Source organism: Seriola lalandi, unplaced genomic scaffold, assembly GCF_002814215.2.
Source record: "Seriola lalandi dorsalis isolate HSWRI2012SDOR001 ecotype SW California unplaced genomic scaffold, Sedor1 jcf7180002054454, whole genome shotgun sequence".
In the NCBI taxonomy this organism is placed as follows: domain Eukaryota; kingdom Metazoa; phylum Chordata; class Actinopteri; order Carangiformes; family Carangidae; genus Seriola; species Seriola lalandi.
The window spans coordinates 38,837-55,468 of NW_019525007.1; the positions used below are offsets into that span (position 1 = coordinate 38,837).

Genomic DNA, 16,632 nt, shown 5'->3' on the forward strand with positions numbered 1-16,632 from the left:
TGTTTGACATCAGGGTGAAGAAGCAGGCGCAGGACAGACCCATGTCCATGTGGATCTCCTCCATCAAGCAGCTTGAGCCAGTGCGACACCTAATGAGCCCTCTGCTGCTGGACTTCATGCAGGCTGCGTGGCCCTCCTCCATTAGCATGGTTATACTCAGAGGTATGTGTGCGTTTGTGGATGTTTGCTTATTTGAATGTGTAAGGCCGAGAACACACTGGATGTGTGGCGTGTGCCTGGTGGCTGGGGAACATCTTGGTTTTAATTTTGATGCCCATGTTTACAGGTAAGAGTAGACACACGACCTACGTGACATGCGCATCTCACACACCTTGTCGTTGCATCATGTGATCTAGAGATTCGTCTCACCTATTTTTTCACACGTGACACATGTGCCTCCTAGCAAAAGATAGACAGGGAAAAGACCTGTTGACAGTCATATTAAGATCATATCAGCAACATTACACAAACTGGCACCTTCCACTATAGTTGTACTATGGCTGAATCTGAATAAATGTTTTCATGTCACAGACATGAAAATTTTTTAATATATTTTGTAGAGACAGTGGCATTTTAGATACATTTTCTGTCTAAAATTAATTAGAAATTGATTTATAATGAAAAGAAATCCAACATTGGAGTAGCCTGCAAACTCTATGTAGAAAGATAGAGCTGTCAGTTGCAGGGGCGCAGCAGAGACTCAGCCAGTGTGCAAGTGGCAGCAGGTCAAAGAAATCCAGGTGTGGTTGGCTGCTAAATGTTTTATTGAAGTGGAAACAGTGATTACTTTTACTGATACTGTATATATTAGTGTGTGTGTGTGTGTGTGTGTGTGTGCCTGTATTAGTGCCTTATGCTGCATGGTGGGTGTATTTTGAGCATCACATTGGTTTCTTGTCTCACACAGGTCCATGGATGGACACTTTTGGTCTGGGAGATGCTGCCAAACACATAGGGACTCCACAAAGCATAGCTATCAGAAACCCAGACTGTGCTGTGGCCACCCACCTCATTAATCTGGTAAGTGTATGAGAAACACTGCGGGTCTCTGAGTGAAACTTGTTAGCAGAGCTTGTAGTGAATACAACTACCTCTTATTTCTGCAGGTGGGGCCCATCGCAGTAACCTCAGCTAACCCTACAGGCGAGGCAGACACAACTCACCACAACCAAGTTTATGCCAAACTGGGAGACAAGGTAATGACAATGATTTACTCTTGTTAAATACAAGAGGTACTTCTGTTTTTTGTTTTTGCAGTAAACTCTTTGTGCATTTTGCTTGGTAGGTGGATGGTGTTCTATGTGATGGCCCCTCCCCAGAGAACATTGCATCTACTGTGGTCGACTGCACTAAGATTGACACGGGACACATTGGTTTCTTTAGAGTGGGTCTCATTCCGAAATCCAAGGTAATATAAATATATTGTTCTGTTCATTCTGAGTACAGAGTTTAATGTATGCTCACACTAATGCTGTCTGCCCCTGTTTTCCTGCTGGGAAGGTTCTTCAGATCTTTGAAGAGGTTCAGAGGAGACACAGACAGGGGCAGACCAATCCAGCTTTTGAGCCTGATCTGCATGTACCAGACACACTACAGGACCTGAGGTCAGCAGAGGACAACACAACAGAGTCAGGAAGAGGAAGTGGAAGCTCAACACCAGCCACAGTTTCACCTGAACAAAGCCCAGTCCTCAGAAATGGGTCATAGGATCAATGCACTGCTTAAAAGTGCTGCCACCTGCGTCATGAATATTATACTGTAATGTGATAAACACTGATGTGTTATCAAGTGTGTCTCTTTATCTGTGTGGTTTGTAGAGCAAACTCTATTAAGTGTTATTCTAATGCACTATCATTTGTTATATGAATGTAATGTATATATAAAGTAGTTTTTGTTTGTGTTGTGACTGTGGTGTTGAGTCGATAATAATAACATAAGTGCTGTGTGGGAACTTCCAGGATACTGTATTAAAATACACTACTTAAATACTCATAAACTATACATAATAATAAACTATATTATTTAATGACATTAAAGTCATTTAAAGACAGGCACACCTACACTGCCATATCAGCTTCTGTCATGAAATTAAACAAATTGTCTGTTGCACTTTGATCATTTTACGTCATATTTTATCTTTTTTATTTGATAGCTGTTGATGATTGAACATGTGAAAATTTTTATAAAAAACATTCACTAAGACTCAAGGATGAACTGAGTAGAATTTAGTGGTCATAGGTCAAGGTCATGGTCACCTCAAAAAACACGGTTTGGGCCTTGTGAATGCAATATCTCCGTAAACCACACAAATTTCATCAAATTTGGTAAAAATGTGCACCTCGCCAACTGGTACTTCCTGATTGTTGTACAGTGACAAACCACACGTAGATTTTTCCTTATTGTTACTTACTAATTTGGTTTTTTTGCCACTGTGGAGGTGACGTTTGAGGACAATAACCCTTTCCCTAAGTTCAATAATTTCATGATTAAAATTACATACGATGTGACTGGAGACTGTCATACAAACCGTCATACATCATATCACCATTTTAATCTTATGTTTTAATACGTATTCAACAGTGTGTTTTAGTCTTGTCTTTTCTATGAATCCTTCCTTCCTGTTCATGAGTCTTTCATTAAGTTTCTGTTTCTTTTCAACTGCTCATTGTATTTTGCTATTTGTATTGTGCAAGGAAATTGCCATGGATAGTTTTTTCATTGTGTCACTGCAGATCTCATATTTAAAAGATCATTTCTCATAAATAGAAGACAGGACATCGTGATTATGAGAATTGGTGACCAAGTGTTTTTTCTTCATTGAGTGACAAGAATGTCATCTCTTCTGATGAAGGTTCACTGTGATGCTCACTTGTGTTTATAAAAGAAAATTCCAAAAAGAGTTGTTTCAATGTGTATATGCACAATACATATTTCCAAATGACAAGATGATAAAATCTACACTGGGGAACCATACGGAAACTAAAATCACAAGGATAGTTTTTTCAGTGTGTGATTGACTTTCATTATGTAAAATATGCTGCATTGAAAAACTAAATTCTGGTACTTCCTGATTGTTACATGAAACTGTGTTTTCCCACCACTGTGTGATGTTTGATAATGATCATCCTTTTTCGATTATCAGTAAGATTGTATTGCATTTGTTAATTAAAACAAAATCTTTCTCTGTGTTATTCCACAACTATTGAGGTGACGTTTGAGGATGATTATCCTGTTTGATTATCAATAAGCTTTTGAATTAATTTACAAATTCTGTAACTAGATATTGTATTCATTCATTCATTCAAACAAAAGCATATAAAAGATAGATAAATACAAAAAAAAATTGAAATCAAGACAAATTCTTGACCACCCATTAGAATCTGTGATTTGATCAGGTATTTCAGTATATTTCCACTGCAAAGGTTTTCTTCAGACTTTATTGCATGTTGAATTCTTAGCATAGTATTTAGATAGGTTGACATTTTGATAGCTGTGCTTTGGCTGTTCTGAAATTTATGGATTTCACTTTTGTTCCAAGTTATTATTTCATTTCAACTCTGACTAATCGTTTGGCTTGAATATTCTGTAATTATAATAGTAAATTCTCATCATTTCTCTGTCTTCTCAATTAGTGGTACACACCTTAATGTTATGTCATGATAACAGCGTACCATGTTTGGCCCATTTGAAACTGTGATCTGATCAGGTATTTCAGTACATGGCATTTTATTCCATTGTTATGCGGATGACAGCCAGATCTATGTCCCCCTTAAAAAGACTGATTCCTTTTCACTTAAGCCACTGCTAAATTGTTTGGGCTGGATGGCTCGAAACTTTTTAAATTTCAACGAGAAAAAGTCCGAAGTGATGGTCTTTGGTGGCACTTCCGTGACCTCCCCAGTCGACCTCGGCCCCTTGGCCCAGTACGCCAAACCCTTGGTTAACGATCTGGGGGTAAAAGTGGACGCGGACTTAAGGTTTGACAGCCAGATTAAAGCTGTGGTAAAATTGAGCTTAAGGCAGCTGGCAAAAATAAAACCCTTTCTGCATAGACAGCACTTTGAAACAGTAATCCACTCCTTTGTAACCACCCGGCTTGATTACTGTAATGCTCTTTATATGGGGGTTAGTGGTTCCTCCATTGCATGTCTGCAACTAGTACAGAATGCAGCTGCACGTCTTGTAACCGGCACAAGGAAGTTCAAGCACATTACACCGATTTTAGTTTCACTTCACTGGCTGCCTGTCCATTTTAGAATTCATTTTTAAAAAATTTTATTTGCTTTTAAAGCCTTAAATGGTCTTGCCCCAATGTACCTCTCCGAGCTTCTGCACCCCTATGCACGTAGCCGATCTCTCAGGTCAGCTGACCAGCTGCTCCTGAGGGTTCCCAAAACCAGGCTGAAGCTCAGAGGGGACCGAGCATTCTCTGTTGCCGCCCCAAAACTGTGGAACGAACTGCCACTGCACATTAGGCAGGCCTCTTCATTGTCCAATTTTAAATCTCTTCTTAAAACGTACCTCTTTTCTTTGGCTTTTAACACTGCTTAGGTTGTTGATTTTATGTGCACAGATAATTTAGCCATTTTGTACTATGTTTTATTGTGTTTTTAATGATTCTGTCTTTCACTATGTCTATTTAAATGTACAGCACTTTGGGAACCTTTGTGTTTATTTAAATTGTGCTTTATAAATAAAGTGGATTGGATTTGATTCAGTATATTTCCACTGCAAAGGATTTCGTCAGACTTTATTGCATGTTGAATTCTTAGCATAGTGAATTAAATCAGGTTTCATTATTATTTCTCTGTGTTCTCAATTAGTGGTACACACCTTAATGTTATGTTATGATAATGAAATAGTTTCCTCTTGGTTGAGTTCAATGCACTTCTGTTCCAAGTTATTATCTTTATTGAACTGTGAATAATCATTTGGCTTACTCTAAAGAGGAGTATTGTTCTGTCCCTATTAGTCAGTTTCTATCTGTGTGTGATTTTCTTGGTTTGCAGCATTCCTTCTTCTGGGTGTGCATGTCATTTTGCGTGGAACGTGAGTATTTGCTGTGATGTTCACTTGTATTCACTAAACAAAGAAGATTCCAGAGAGTTGTACCAGCGTGTTTTTGATACACATTTCCAAATGCTAAAGCAAGATAAAATCTACTACAGTGACAAACCACACGTAGATTTTTCCTTATTGTTACTTACTAATTTGGTTTTTTTGCCACTGTGGAGGTGACGTTTGAGGACAATAACCCTTTCCCTAAGTTCAATAATTTCATGATTAAAATTACATACGATGTGACTGGAGACTGTCATACAAACCGTCATACATCATATCACCATTTTAATCTTGTGTTTTAATACGTATTCAACAGTGTGTTTTAGTCTTGTCTTTTCTATGAATCCTTCCTTCCTGTTCATGAGTCTTTCATTAAGTTTCTGTTTCTTTTCAACTGCTCATTGTATTTTGCTATTTGTATTGTGCAAGGAAATTGCCATGGATAGTTTTTTCATTGTGTCACTGCAGATCTCATATTTAAAAGATCATTTCTCATAAATAGAAGACAGGACATCGTGATTATGAGAATTGGTGACCAAGTGTTTTTTCTTCATTGAGTGACAAGAATGTCATCTCTTCTGATGAAGGTTCACTGTGATGCTCACTTGTGTTTATAAAAGAAAATTCCAAAAAGAGTTGTTTCAATGTGTATATGCACAATACATATTTCCAAATGACAAGATGATAAAATCTACACTGGGGAACCATACGGAAACTAAAATCACAAGGATAGTTTTTTCAGTGTGTGATTGACTTTCATTATGTAAAATATGCTACATTGAAAAACTAAATTCTGGTACTTCCTGATTGTTACATGAAACTGTGTTTTTCCACCACTGTGTGATGTTTGATAATGATCATCCTTTTTCAATTATCAGTAAGATTATGATTTCATTTACAAAATTTGTACCTGTAGATATTGCATTTGTTAATTAAAACAAAATCATATAAATTAAATAGAAAAAATGAAACATCAAGACAAAGTCTTGACTATCAGGAAAGTTCTGATAATTACACAATCTAGACCTCATGGTCAAGAAAATGTTCCATAAATAGAAGATAACACATGGTACAGCGTATTGTTTGGCCCATTTGTGTTTTCACAAATGTGATCTGATCAGGTATTTCACTATATTTCCACTGCAAAGGATTTTGTCAGACTTTATTGCATGTTGAATTCTTAGCATAGTGAATTAAATCAGGTTTCATTATTATTTCTCTGTGTTCTCAATTAGTGGTACACACCTTAATGTTATGTTATGATAATGAAATAGTTTCCTCTTGGTTGAGTTCAATGCACTTCTGTTCCAAGTTATTATCTTTATTGAACTGTGAATAATCATTTGGCTTACTCTAAAGAGGAGTATTGTTCTGTCCCTATTAGTCAGTTTCTATCTGTGTGTGATTTTCTTGGTTTGCAGCATTCCTTCTTCTGGGTGTGCATGTCATTTTGCGTGGAACGTGAGTATTTGCTGTGATGTTCACTTGTATTCACTAAACAAAGAAGATTCCAGAGAGTTGTACCAGCGTGTTTTTGATACACATTTCCAAATGATACATTTCCTGATTGTTGTACAGTGACAAACCACACGTAGATTTTTCCTTATTGTTACTTACTCCTTTGTTTTTCTGCCACTGTGTCTTACGACAGTTATTTCATTTCATTTTAATTTTTCTGTGACTCTTTAAACCAAAACACATAAAAAGGTCAAACATTAAGAGAAACTTGAATGAGCTCCAACTACAGAAATGTCACATAAACAATGATATAGTGTTGTTCTGTTTTCTTATTACAATAATTTCATCATTCAACTTGCAAATACTGTGACTGGACATATGACAATTTACCATTCGTTAAAATGAAAAGACACATAAAAAACATCTCAAATATTAAGATCCAACTACACACTAGTTTTAACTTTGTTCATCTTAGGAACATAAGTTCCCCTGCTGCCTTAAAAATGTAAGTTAGATGAACTCAGGTAGACCTTATGAATTAAGTTAAATTGTTAGTTTTATGAGTTTTGAAGATGTAAAACAAATGGAGTTGTTCACTGAACTTGAGAATGTTTTTCAGTATTGCTAATTAGGTGCGAATTACAATGGATTTGAGCTGAAACTTTCAAAAGTGAAAAAATAGGTGTTTTCTTGGTATGACAGAATTTGTATTTGTATTCTAATTATTATCAAAGAAGCCCTCACAATGACACGATAATACTTTCACAATCACATCATTTCTTAAAAATAAGGGATGGTGCATCATGAGTCCAAGAAAGTGCGTTTGTTTTTTTCTTTGTTGACTTTATTGGATTCCATACAAGTTATCATTTCAATTATAATGACATGACTAATTCGCTAGAGCTGTGGGAGACAAAGAAATCCATTGTTCTCTTTCGGTCAGTCACTTAGAATTAGAACTTTGTGTGTTTTTCTTGGCTTGCAATATTCCTTCTTCAAAACATGCATAACATTTTGTATGGGAAATTATGAGTGTTTGCTGTGATGTTCACATGTATTTATTATGTAATGAAAATTCCCAAGAGAGTTATTTCAGTGTGGAGTGTCTCTGCGTGTCGGCGTGGGTTCTCTCTGGGTGTTCTAGCTTCCTCCCTCAGACCAAAGACGTGCAGGTTAGGTTAATTGATGATGGGTGAATTGCCTGTAGGTGTGAATGAATGCTTGTCTGTCCCTACATGTCAGCCCTGTGACTGCCCTTGGCTTTTTTTCCACAGCAGCAAAATCAATGAAAACTAATTTTCTCCATTTCTGTCAAACTTAAAATGTCTGTCAAGTGTTTGTCAGCTACCACTAAATTCATGTCACTACCTCTTGCTAAGTTGTGTTATTTTAGTCCAATGTAGAAAAAGCAGGGTTAGTCCGACTTTGGATATTAAGACAGTCTAAGTTCAGTATAATTATCTTATCTCTTAGTAACAAGATCCAAGTTATTATTCCAATTATAAAAATTGAATTAATTGTTTGGTTTGCATAATCCCTAGAGATGTGGAAAACATCTCATCTCACATGAATTGTTCTCTTCTTCTCACTCAGGACTATATTTTTGTTCCTATGTGTGATTTTCTTGTCTTGCAGCATTCCTCCTTCTAGATGTACGGTACATTTTGACTGGAAATTTTGAGAGTTTGCTTGTATTCATTAGGCAAAGGCAAAGAGAGTGGTTTCAGTGTGCCTTTGATAGGCATTTCCACATGACACATCAGTACAGAATCTACAACTCTGACAAACCACACAGGTTTTACACTAGTGTTACATAATCATTTGTCTTTTAATCACTTCTGAGGTGATGTCTGAGGACAGTACACCTTTTTCTTATTTCGGTCATTTCATTATTTAATTATGTCTTGAATCTGTGGCAGTGATATTCCTATAGCAGCTGTTTCGGCATACTCATTCAGGTGCAGTGGGTTCATAAAAGCCAACCAGTCTGTTAAATGAAAACAACCCAGTAAGCTTGTTGGCCTGCTGACCAGCACTGAACTGCCCTCAAGGGTTTCTCACTCTTAACTTTCTGCTTGTAAACAGGTAGCAAGAGCACGGATGGGTGGTCCGATTTCCCAAAAGGGGGCCTTAAGATAGACCTGTATACTCTCTGGATAGTGAGGTATCACTAGTGCTGGCTCTCATAGCTGCTGATTGCGCTATACTGTTGGCTTGTGGTGGAATATCCACAGCAGTTAGCAGGATGGAGGGGAATTTATTTGGTAGATAAAATGGTTGACTCGTGATTGTAAGGTGACAAACAGGACTGGGAGATTACCTCAACATCTGTGCACCACAAGATGTACCCAGAGGCATTCACACAGTAATTCTCTTCTTCCGTACCTCTCCAGAGGAGATGTAAAAATCTCATTGTTGTCTTCTCTCTCTATGACTACCACAGGCTTGCACACTATCCATGCTGCTTAGGCTGAGGTCCAACAAGTGTTCATACTTCTCCACTAGATTATGACACACCACAAATTCTATTTTCTATTTCTAATTTCACTATGCAGAGTGTCTGCCAAGTCATGAGGTAACTATCTATTGTCCTGCCATCTTGGCATCTTATCTTATCTATGACAGATCAATGCACTGAGTTTCATTTCATATTCAATGACACATTCAGTCATCTTAGCAGATTCATTATGCTTTTATGATACAAATCAGAATACACATTATTTAAATGTGGTTTATTTGTAGAGAAATGTAGCACATGAATGCACAATAAGCTTAAACAGAAATAGCAACAGGAGAGAACTTTGCATTACTTAATTTCTTTACATCTCAATTGTTTGTGAAAACACTTCATAATCTAGTGGAAAATGTATTTAATTTATTCTTCGATGCTTTGGTCGTATTACATGGCATTGTCATGTGAAATATATCTTTTGTTGATAATATAAGATTACAATAATGGGTTTTGAAGAAGAAGCAACATTGAATATTGTAATAGTAGGCTAGTGATTTTATTGGAACACTTACACCAACAAAAAGGAAAGGTACAACCACCACTACATTAGATTTCACTGTATCCGCTTCATAGTTTTTTAAGGAAGCCCTTGGAAATGCAGGAGAAGAAGAAGAGGCTTAAAAAGTGAGGTATATGATGATCACACCATAGTGCTCTTCACTCTGTCAAAGATCTGTTGAACCTTTACTGCAGGGACACAGCCTTCCCTCACAATGGTGATGGTCCCTGTGGACAGAATAAGATAGACTTGAGTGAGAAAGTGTTTGTTTGTAATAAAAGAATAATAGTTTTAAGTGAGAAATTTGATTTTTTTACCTTCATCAATCCTCAGGCAGTTGACCACAGTAGAAGCAACAATTTCATTTGAGTTCCCATCACACAGAACCCCTTGGATCTTGTGTCCCAGTCGACTGTGGCAAAAACATAAATAGTATTTCAGAATTTTTTTTGAATAGTTATTTTTAATAGGTAAGTAAAATTCAAATTCAATAGTGTACAACTGATGAGATTGCATCCATCTTTTGAAAGGAACTCAACATCGAAGTTGGTAATACTCTGAAACATGGCACGATGTGTAATGGGTCAGCTGAATAACAGCCGACATGCATGAGGACTTGAGTGCAGCAAAATTCTGCGAAAAGACACTTACTTGATGACCATGCTGTGGTGGGTGCTGTCTGCCTCTCCACTGGGATTGGCTGAGGTAATGGCAAGGGGTCCGGTGATGTCACATAGGTGGCAGGTCACAGTGTGGTCAGGGACGCGGATCATGATGCTGTCATTGGTGCCAACACGGTCATAAGCTGGTCCCACTCCTGCACAAGATCATTTAAAGGTCGAGGTGGATACTGGTAACTGTCATTTATTTATCTCAGACAAAGATGTTTAACTGCAGCTGCCAAGTTTACCTAGCCTCGATAGCCAGTCGCCTTTGCTGACAATGCAGCTGATGCCTCCAGGATACACGTTCCTCATGAACTCCCAGAGCAGAGGACTGAAGGGAGGCTTGGCTTCTACCAGCTGCTCCACGCTAGAGATGCAGATACAGATGGGCTTCTCTGCTGGTCTGTCCTGGAGCAGGTCACAGACAACAGGTCGATGAGTTTCACACAGTGTGGAAACTACATTTAATGATCTGTCCCATATTACACTTCAACCAACACCTTATTTTTCAATTTTTACTTTAATGTTGTAGATCTTCTCTATAGCCTGGGGATTCTTGCAGGAGGCGGCCAGGGCGTAGACTGTGTCTGTAGGAATACCACAGACTCCACCTTCCTCCAGAAGGGCAGCGATCTTCAGGAGACCACCGGTGAGTCGTGAATTTGCCACTGGACAAGGCGTCTCTGGAGAGGATTCCCGTTTCATTTGTTTCTATGGGAGGCCATGGAACAAGCAAGGTATTCATCAAGCAAACAGACCAAAATAACAGAAAGAATACAACTCAATAGGAGTGTCTTCATTGCTTACCTTCATTAAGGGAGGGCCCATAGGTAGCAGTCTCTGTGAGAAGATGCAGTTGACCAGTGATGCCAGAGCTCCATATATACAAATTATTGAAAGCAGAGCAAGCATGGCAACTGCGAAGAACAGGTTGTCACAATATTTTATTGAATACAAGGATATTTTTCAGAGAGAATGTAAATAGAAGACTACAGTTTTAAAATATTATGATTTACCCTTACTTTCTAGCTGGTATGGCAGTCGCTGCAGGGTGGACAACAGGAAACAGACCAGAACAACCTCCATGATTGTTGTTAGAACCAGCAAAACCAGGTTCTTGTAGGCAGCTGATATGAACGGTGGAAGGAATTACAACTGGCTCAACTAGTGATAATAATAAAAAGGACAGTAATAATTCTTTTTAAAAAACAATGTGGTCAACCTTACCTATCATCATGAGGAAAGCATTAATGACCAGGAAAGCAATGACTCCTGCTGAAAAACCGTAGGATGCTTCTGTGGGAAATTGTAGCAGGTCACCTGAAAAAAAATGTGATAAGAATTTTGGGTAATTCAGTCGGAACAAATCTCCATCTAATCACATGTTTGTACAAACATACCTGCAAACCTAAACCAGGTCCAGGTTGCCCACACTGCTACATAGAAGGACGAGATGACAGATCCAAAACGCCCACCTCCTGTAACTTGCAGCCGGCTGACATGGATCTGGATGATGGCGCCAGAGATGAGGACCCAAGGGACAGTCAGATTGAGGAAGGAAGGATTTGTGCTTGAGACACGTGCATGGACGGCTGAGAGAGCTGCAACCCCATTTGAAAGGTAGAACAGGGCATCTGAAGCCTGAAGCACTTCGTGGTCTCCCTGTCTGGACCTGTTGCACTTGAAAGCTTTCTGTAGCTGTTCAGTGGAGAGGGGCTGTGGGCCAACAGGGATGAGAGACTTCTCTGCTATTGTGTTGATGAGACGTGAGAAGGTACCATACAGGGAGGCTGCAGTGAACAGGGAGCAAGCCACACCAAAGAAGATGTAGTAACCGTGGAGAGGGATCTGGGGGATTGTTGAGACTGTGAGCAGGACAAAGAACATGTTGTGGATCAGTTCCAGGACATCCATGTTCAAGCTTCCCACACAGAGCACCAAGGCTGCCGCCACAAAGAACCAGTCACCCACCATCGCTTGCCTGCCTGAGACCACTGTACTCTCCTCTACAATCAGAACAGATAGCACAAACTCATCCCAAGCCTTGATGAGCCAATATGTAGCATGAAGACCAAACTTAGTCGTGTGGTAGCAATCTTGGCGCAGATGGGCGTAGTAGCTTGAGAACAGCTGGGTGACTGAGATGATTGAGACCCATGTAGCTCCTAAGCCAAAGGACTTCATGTACCCAAAGCTGTAGAAAGCAAAGATAAAGGGGGCAATAGTGTCACAGAAGAAACCCAAGGCCATGGGCTCTGCGTATTTTGTGTTTTTCTTCTTCTCTTGGCCAATGCTCTGGGCGCTTGCTGAGTTGGCGGTCCCTAGCAGGAGAACATTAAAGAGAGGGGTACCAAAGCCTTTGAGGACTAGACGCTGACTCAGACCTTTGACGAGCAGTGCAGCCGAACCATAGATGGCAAAAAGTAGAATGAGCAACTCAAGAACCCCAGAGACCACAAGAGCCCAGGAGCTCGCTACTACAGCTACTGCTTCAAAAATTAAGGTGGCTGTGATAGCCCCAAAAACAAAAGGCATGATGTAGTTGACTGTGGCAGAGCAGAAGGCTAGGAGGAACGACAGAAGGATATAGGGGACCAGACCAGCAATCGCCGACTCTTTTATGGACAGAAATAAGTGGCAAGCCTCTGCGGTAGCATTCAGACAGGAGCTGTTCGTCACATTGGTGGACAAGGTAATGTTGTTCGCCATTTGATCTGCTAGAGATACTGTTGTAGGAGTTTCATCAAAGGCACCAAAGTAGATTCGAGTGGCACCAAAACTGCTCCAAAGAGCAGCATAGCCAATGAAGGCAGTGCCACTCAGATGATCATATTTTCTGAAGGAAAGCAGTCCAGCCACCAGTTGGCATATACCACCAATTAAGATGAGATGGACACCTGTAAAGATTGTTGTAAATTATATTTATATTACTTTATATTACTTTTTAAAATATTTTCAAGCACATTTACTGCAGTTTTTACCTGCAAGGATGTTCTCCACTCCTACTGGTGCAATGCCAGTATGCGCTTCATTGAAGTTCTGCAGAAGTACGAGGAATGCACTGATCCCATTGGATAACATGCCCAACACTCCTGGTTCACCATAGAAACTGGCTGGAAACCCATCTAATGCTGCCATAGTGTCTTTGTTGTCAAATGGATGTTTTGCTGAAACAGCTGGCAAAGAATATCAAAATGTTTTTAAAAAATGTAATGACGAAGACAAGATATCTATGAATGAATTATGGCCTGTACCTATTTAAAATGTAGTGAGTGGTGAATGATATAATGCAGTACAGATGCAATAATTTGCAAATGTATTGTGAGTACTGTAAGTAACATTCAGAAAGAGACTTTAATGTTTGTAGTTGGAAATAACAACTTACAGCTTAGTGTCTCAGAAAAAGATTAGATAGCAATGAAAAGGCTAATCACTGTAAACCTAATGACATAAGTAGGACCCTTAACTGATGATACCACAATAGACTAGATTGGACTAGCTGTGCTCTAGGGCACAGCTAATGGGGATTCTAACAAATAAACAAATAAACACTAATCTTACTGGGGTGCGAGCTGTAAACTAAAAGAAAATACAAACACAATTCAAAAAGAAACTTTGTATTAGATGTTATTTGATAAGAGTCAAGGCCCAAGAGACAGAGAAGAGCTGTTTTCAACTTTCCTGTTAAATGTCTTAAATACAGCAGCTGTTTGCATGAATAATCTTTTCTGTCATAGATAAGACACTGATGACAGGCAAGGACATATTAAAGTACAGTTAATAAGTTTTATATTTCTACCCTGTGTATTCACCATCTTAAAAATTATGTTAATCAATAACCTTAAATCATCATATTGAAAGCACTTGTGTTTTTTGCTTGAAAAGTGCTCTATTAAAAAAAATGAAAATAATAATAATAATAATAATAATAATTGTTATTATTATTATTATTATTATTATTATTGTTATTGTTATTATTATTATTGTAAATAATCAAAATGAAGCCTTACTTCGTCAAGATGCTTGCACAGATGTGACGTGTCCTGAAGCAGAGATGCAGGTTTGTCATAAATAAGGCTTACCTGGCTGTAGGAGGAGTTTAATGAAATAGTCCTGACCAGCCCACAGTGTTACCTCCTCTGATGGGGCTGATTATATTAATGGTGAGTACGATGGAAATTCCACCCTTGAACTCTTCCTTGTTCCATTAGGTAAACGAAAGTTACTGTCAAGTCTTTATAAGGCAGGCACCTTCCAACTGAGAAACAGCATCATTCACAACTTCTTCATCACTAGAGAAAAAGGAGGAGACAGCTGGAAGAGAAGAGAAGTAGAAGAAAAACAGGAACGTGACAAAAACACTATACTGAAACCATGATGTCCAAACTGCAGGTAAATATTCTCATTATTTTTGCAGGTGTTTTTAATTAGATTAATTAGACAGTAATGACGGGTGTCATTTTTATTTTTGCTAGAATGAATAAAGAGGATAGGCAGGCATATTAAAACCGTTTGACTTGACTGACCGCTGAAAGATTTAACACAAAATTTTAGATAATTAAATTTGCACCATGTACTCACCAATAACACACCTTTCAAAGGAGGAAGACAGAGTGAGTGATATTATGGTAATGTCCACTACAGTCTGATTTAAGTAATCTGAGGTAATGCAGTAAATGTACTTCTTAGTAGCTTTCATGTGTATTCAACTGTCTATACTTGTTCCACAGAAAATCATTATGCCAGCATGGGCTGTCAGAGGACTGCATAATTCTGCAGTGGAAGGTAATCCAGCCTCACTACAATAGTTGGTTAATTAATCCTGACTTCCTGTCTTCTTACTATCCTTTTCCCCACTTCATTACAAATGAGGTAACTTGAATTTGCTTATGAAGATAGTAAGATGTAGATGAAAGCCTAGGAAAAAAGCTGGCAAGTAGACGTTGAGTTAGGCTCTACAGACTTTTGGCACTACTTAACCCTACTGTCCAAAAAGCAGTACAACCCTGCCACACAGACTGACATATTACGCTATTGGTTCAGCCTGTAACAAAACAATGTACTTTATTCTCAAACTCAAGCAAATGTATATTCTGTTGTTCAGCCACAGGACATTAAAGATGAATAATCTTCTAATAATCACTTCTGCATTCTTTTCTTCTTTCTTTACACATCATTCCTTCACCTCTGCAGTTTTGAAGTGCCCGGCCCCTGAGGACACAGTCACAGCCAGCTTTGGGAAGTTCATCAGTGAAATAAAGCCCCAGCACTTGTCCTCCGTAGTCCTCCACCGCAGCAAAAGGATGGTGCTGGACAGCATTGGGGTTGGTGTGATTGGCAGCACGACAGACGTGTTTGAACTGGCCCTGCAGCACTGTCAGGTGAGGCACAGGAGGGGAAGGGAAAAAAGGGACGAATGTGACAGATGAAAGCAAATGCCTATTTGAAAAGTTGTCATGGGTCAAATGTACATTGATGGATGAGTTGAAATAAGATGAAAAAACACTAAATTATTATTATGCTGAATTGAATTATGTAACTTGGACACAGGTATTTGATTGACATATGACTCACAAATATCCAGCTTTCTTTAGCTGAAGGAGTCATGAGCTATTTTAAGTAAAGATCTATTTTGAATGTACGTGTGTGAAAACTGAGAAACTGTGACTCATATTTTGTATAATACTCCCTGTGTTTACTTGTCTCTGTCTTTTCCCGTCAGCACATGTACACTCCTGATGACATCAGCTCTGTCTACGGACGCAGGGGCACCAGGCTCTCCCCGACACTGGCAGCTTTTGTCAATGGAGTGGCGGTGAGTATAAATAGGTGGAACAGATATGTTACCATTATCCGCAGTACACCAGACAATTTCAGGGGCACTAATTACTCAGCTATGGTACAATCTAGGCAGCCAACCACAGGAGGCGTTGCTAAAAATACTGAATTGACCCCACATTACCTTTCTGCAGAAATTCAAATTTTTTATGCCTGCAAACATTGCTTGACCTCTATCTCTAAAGAAGGCACATTAATTTCATATTGCACAGTAACATCATGTTCTTTCTATCAGCACACAAAAGTAATGAATAACCATTTCACTGTGTTTAGTTTACACAACGTATTTCTGTGCGCTATAATAGGTATACAATTATTACAGTGCTAAAAAAGTTGTCTTCTTGCTTCAGACTCACTCCATGGACTTTGATGATACGTGGCACCCTGCCACTCATCCCTCAGGAGCAGTCCTTCCTGCTGTGTTAGCACTCAGTGACATGATGCCCACTAACAGAAAACCTAGTGGCCTGGACTTCCTGCTGGCTTTCAATGTCGGCCTTGAGATCCAGGGACGACTGATGAGGTTCTCTAATGAGGCCCACAACATCCCCAAGAGGTGAGCGCCTCATAGCGTGAGTCCTGTTGAAAATAGATACTGT

General features: G+C 39.0%; 3 protein-coding genes across 4 annotated transcripts in view; 2 read left to right on the forward strand and 1 right to left on the reverse strand.

The window, feature by feature from the left end:
- The first annotated feature begins 16 nt into the window (after positions 1-16).
- Positions 17-2,115, forward strand: LOC111658582 (uncharacterized). The gene is made up of 5 exons (XM_023411163.2): positions 17-162; positions 908-1,020; positions 1,107-1,196; positions 1,286-1,408; positions 1,501-2,115. The coding sequence occupies exons 1-5, from the start codon at positions 42-44 to the stop codon at positions 1,705-1,707; spliced, it is 654 nt and encodes a 217-aa protein (XP_023266931.1). The 5' UTR covers positions 17-41; the 3' UTR covers positions 1,708-2,115.
- A 7,383-nt stretch (positions 2,116-9,498) lies between these two features.
- LOC111658572 (uncharacterized) lies at positions 9,499-13,371 on the reverse strand. 2 transcript variants are annotated; one of them, XM_087175345.1, is made up of 10 exons: positions 13,177-13,371; positions 11,596-13,092; positions 11,423-11,515; positions 11,218-11,322; positions 11,003-11,112; positions 10,715-10,906; positions 10,441-10,603; positions 10,182-10,347; positions 9,848-9,942; positions 9,499-9,757 (listed from the first exon to the last, which is right to left on the reverse strand). In XM_087175345.1, the coding sequence occupies exons 1-10, from the start codon at positions 13,331-13,333 to the stop codon at positions 9,672-9,674; spliced, it is 2,664 nt and encodes an 887-aa protein (XP_087031471.1). In that variant the 5' UTR covers positions 13,334-13,371; the 3' UTR covers positions 9,499-9,671. The 2 variants fall into 2 exon arrangements, with proteins under 2 accessions (XP_087031471.1, XP_023266922.2); XM_023411154.2 differs by lacking the exon at positions 13,177-13,371 and having other exon boundaries at positions 11,596-12,996.
- A 1,104-nt stretch (positions 13,372-14,475) lies between these two features.
- LOC111658573 (cis-aconitate decarboxylase-like) overlaps positions 14,476-16,632 on the forward strand; it is a 4,176-nt gene continuing 2,019 nt past the window's right edge. The window contains exons 1-5 of the mRNA XM_023411155.2: positions 14,476-14,587; positions 14,926-14,980; positions 15,389-15,576; positions 15,918-16,010; positions 16,384-16,589. Of these exons, the coding sequence (XP_023266923.2) occupies positions 14,570-14,587; positions 14,926-14,980; positions 15,389-15,576; positions 15,918-16,010; positions 16,384-16,589 (560 nt within the window). The 5' untranslated portion in view covers positions 14,476-14,569. The remainder of the gene's footprint in view (positions 14,588-14,925; positions 14,981-15,388; positions 15,577-15,917; positions 16,011-16,383; positions 16,590-16,632) is intronic.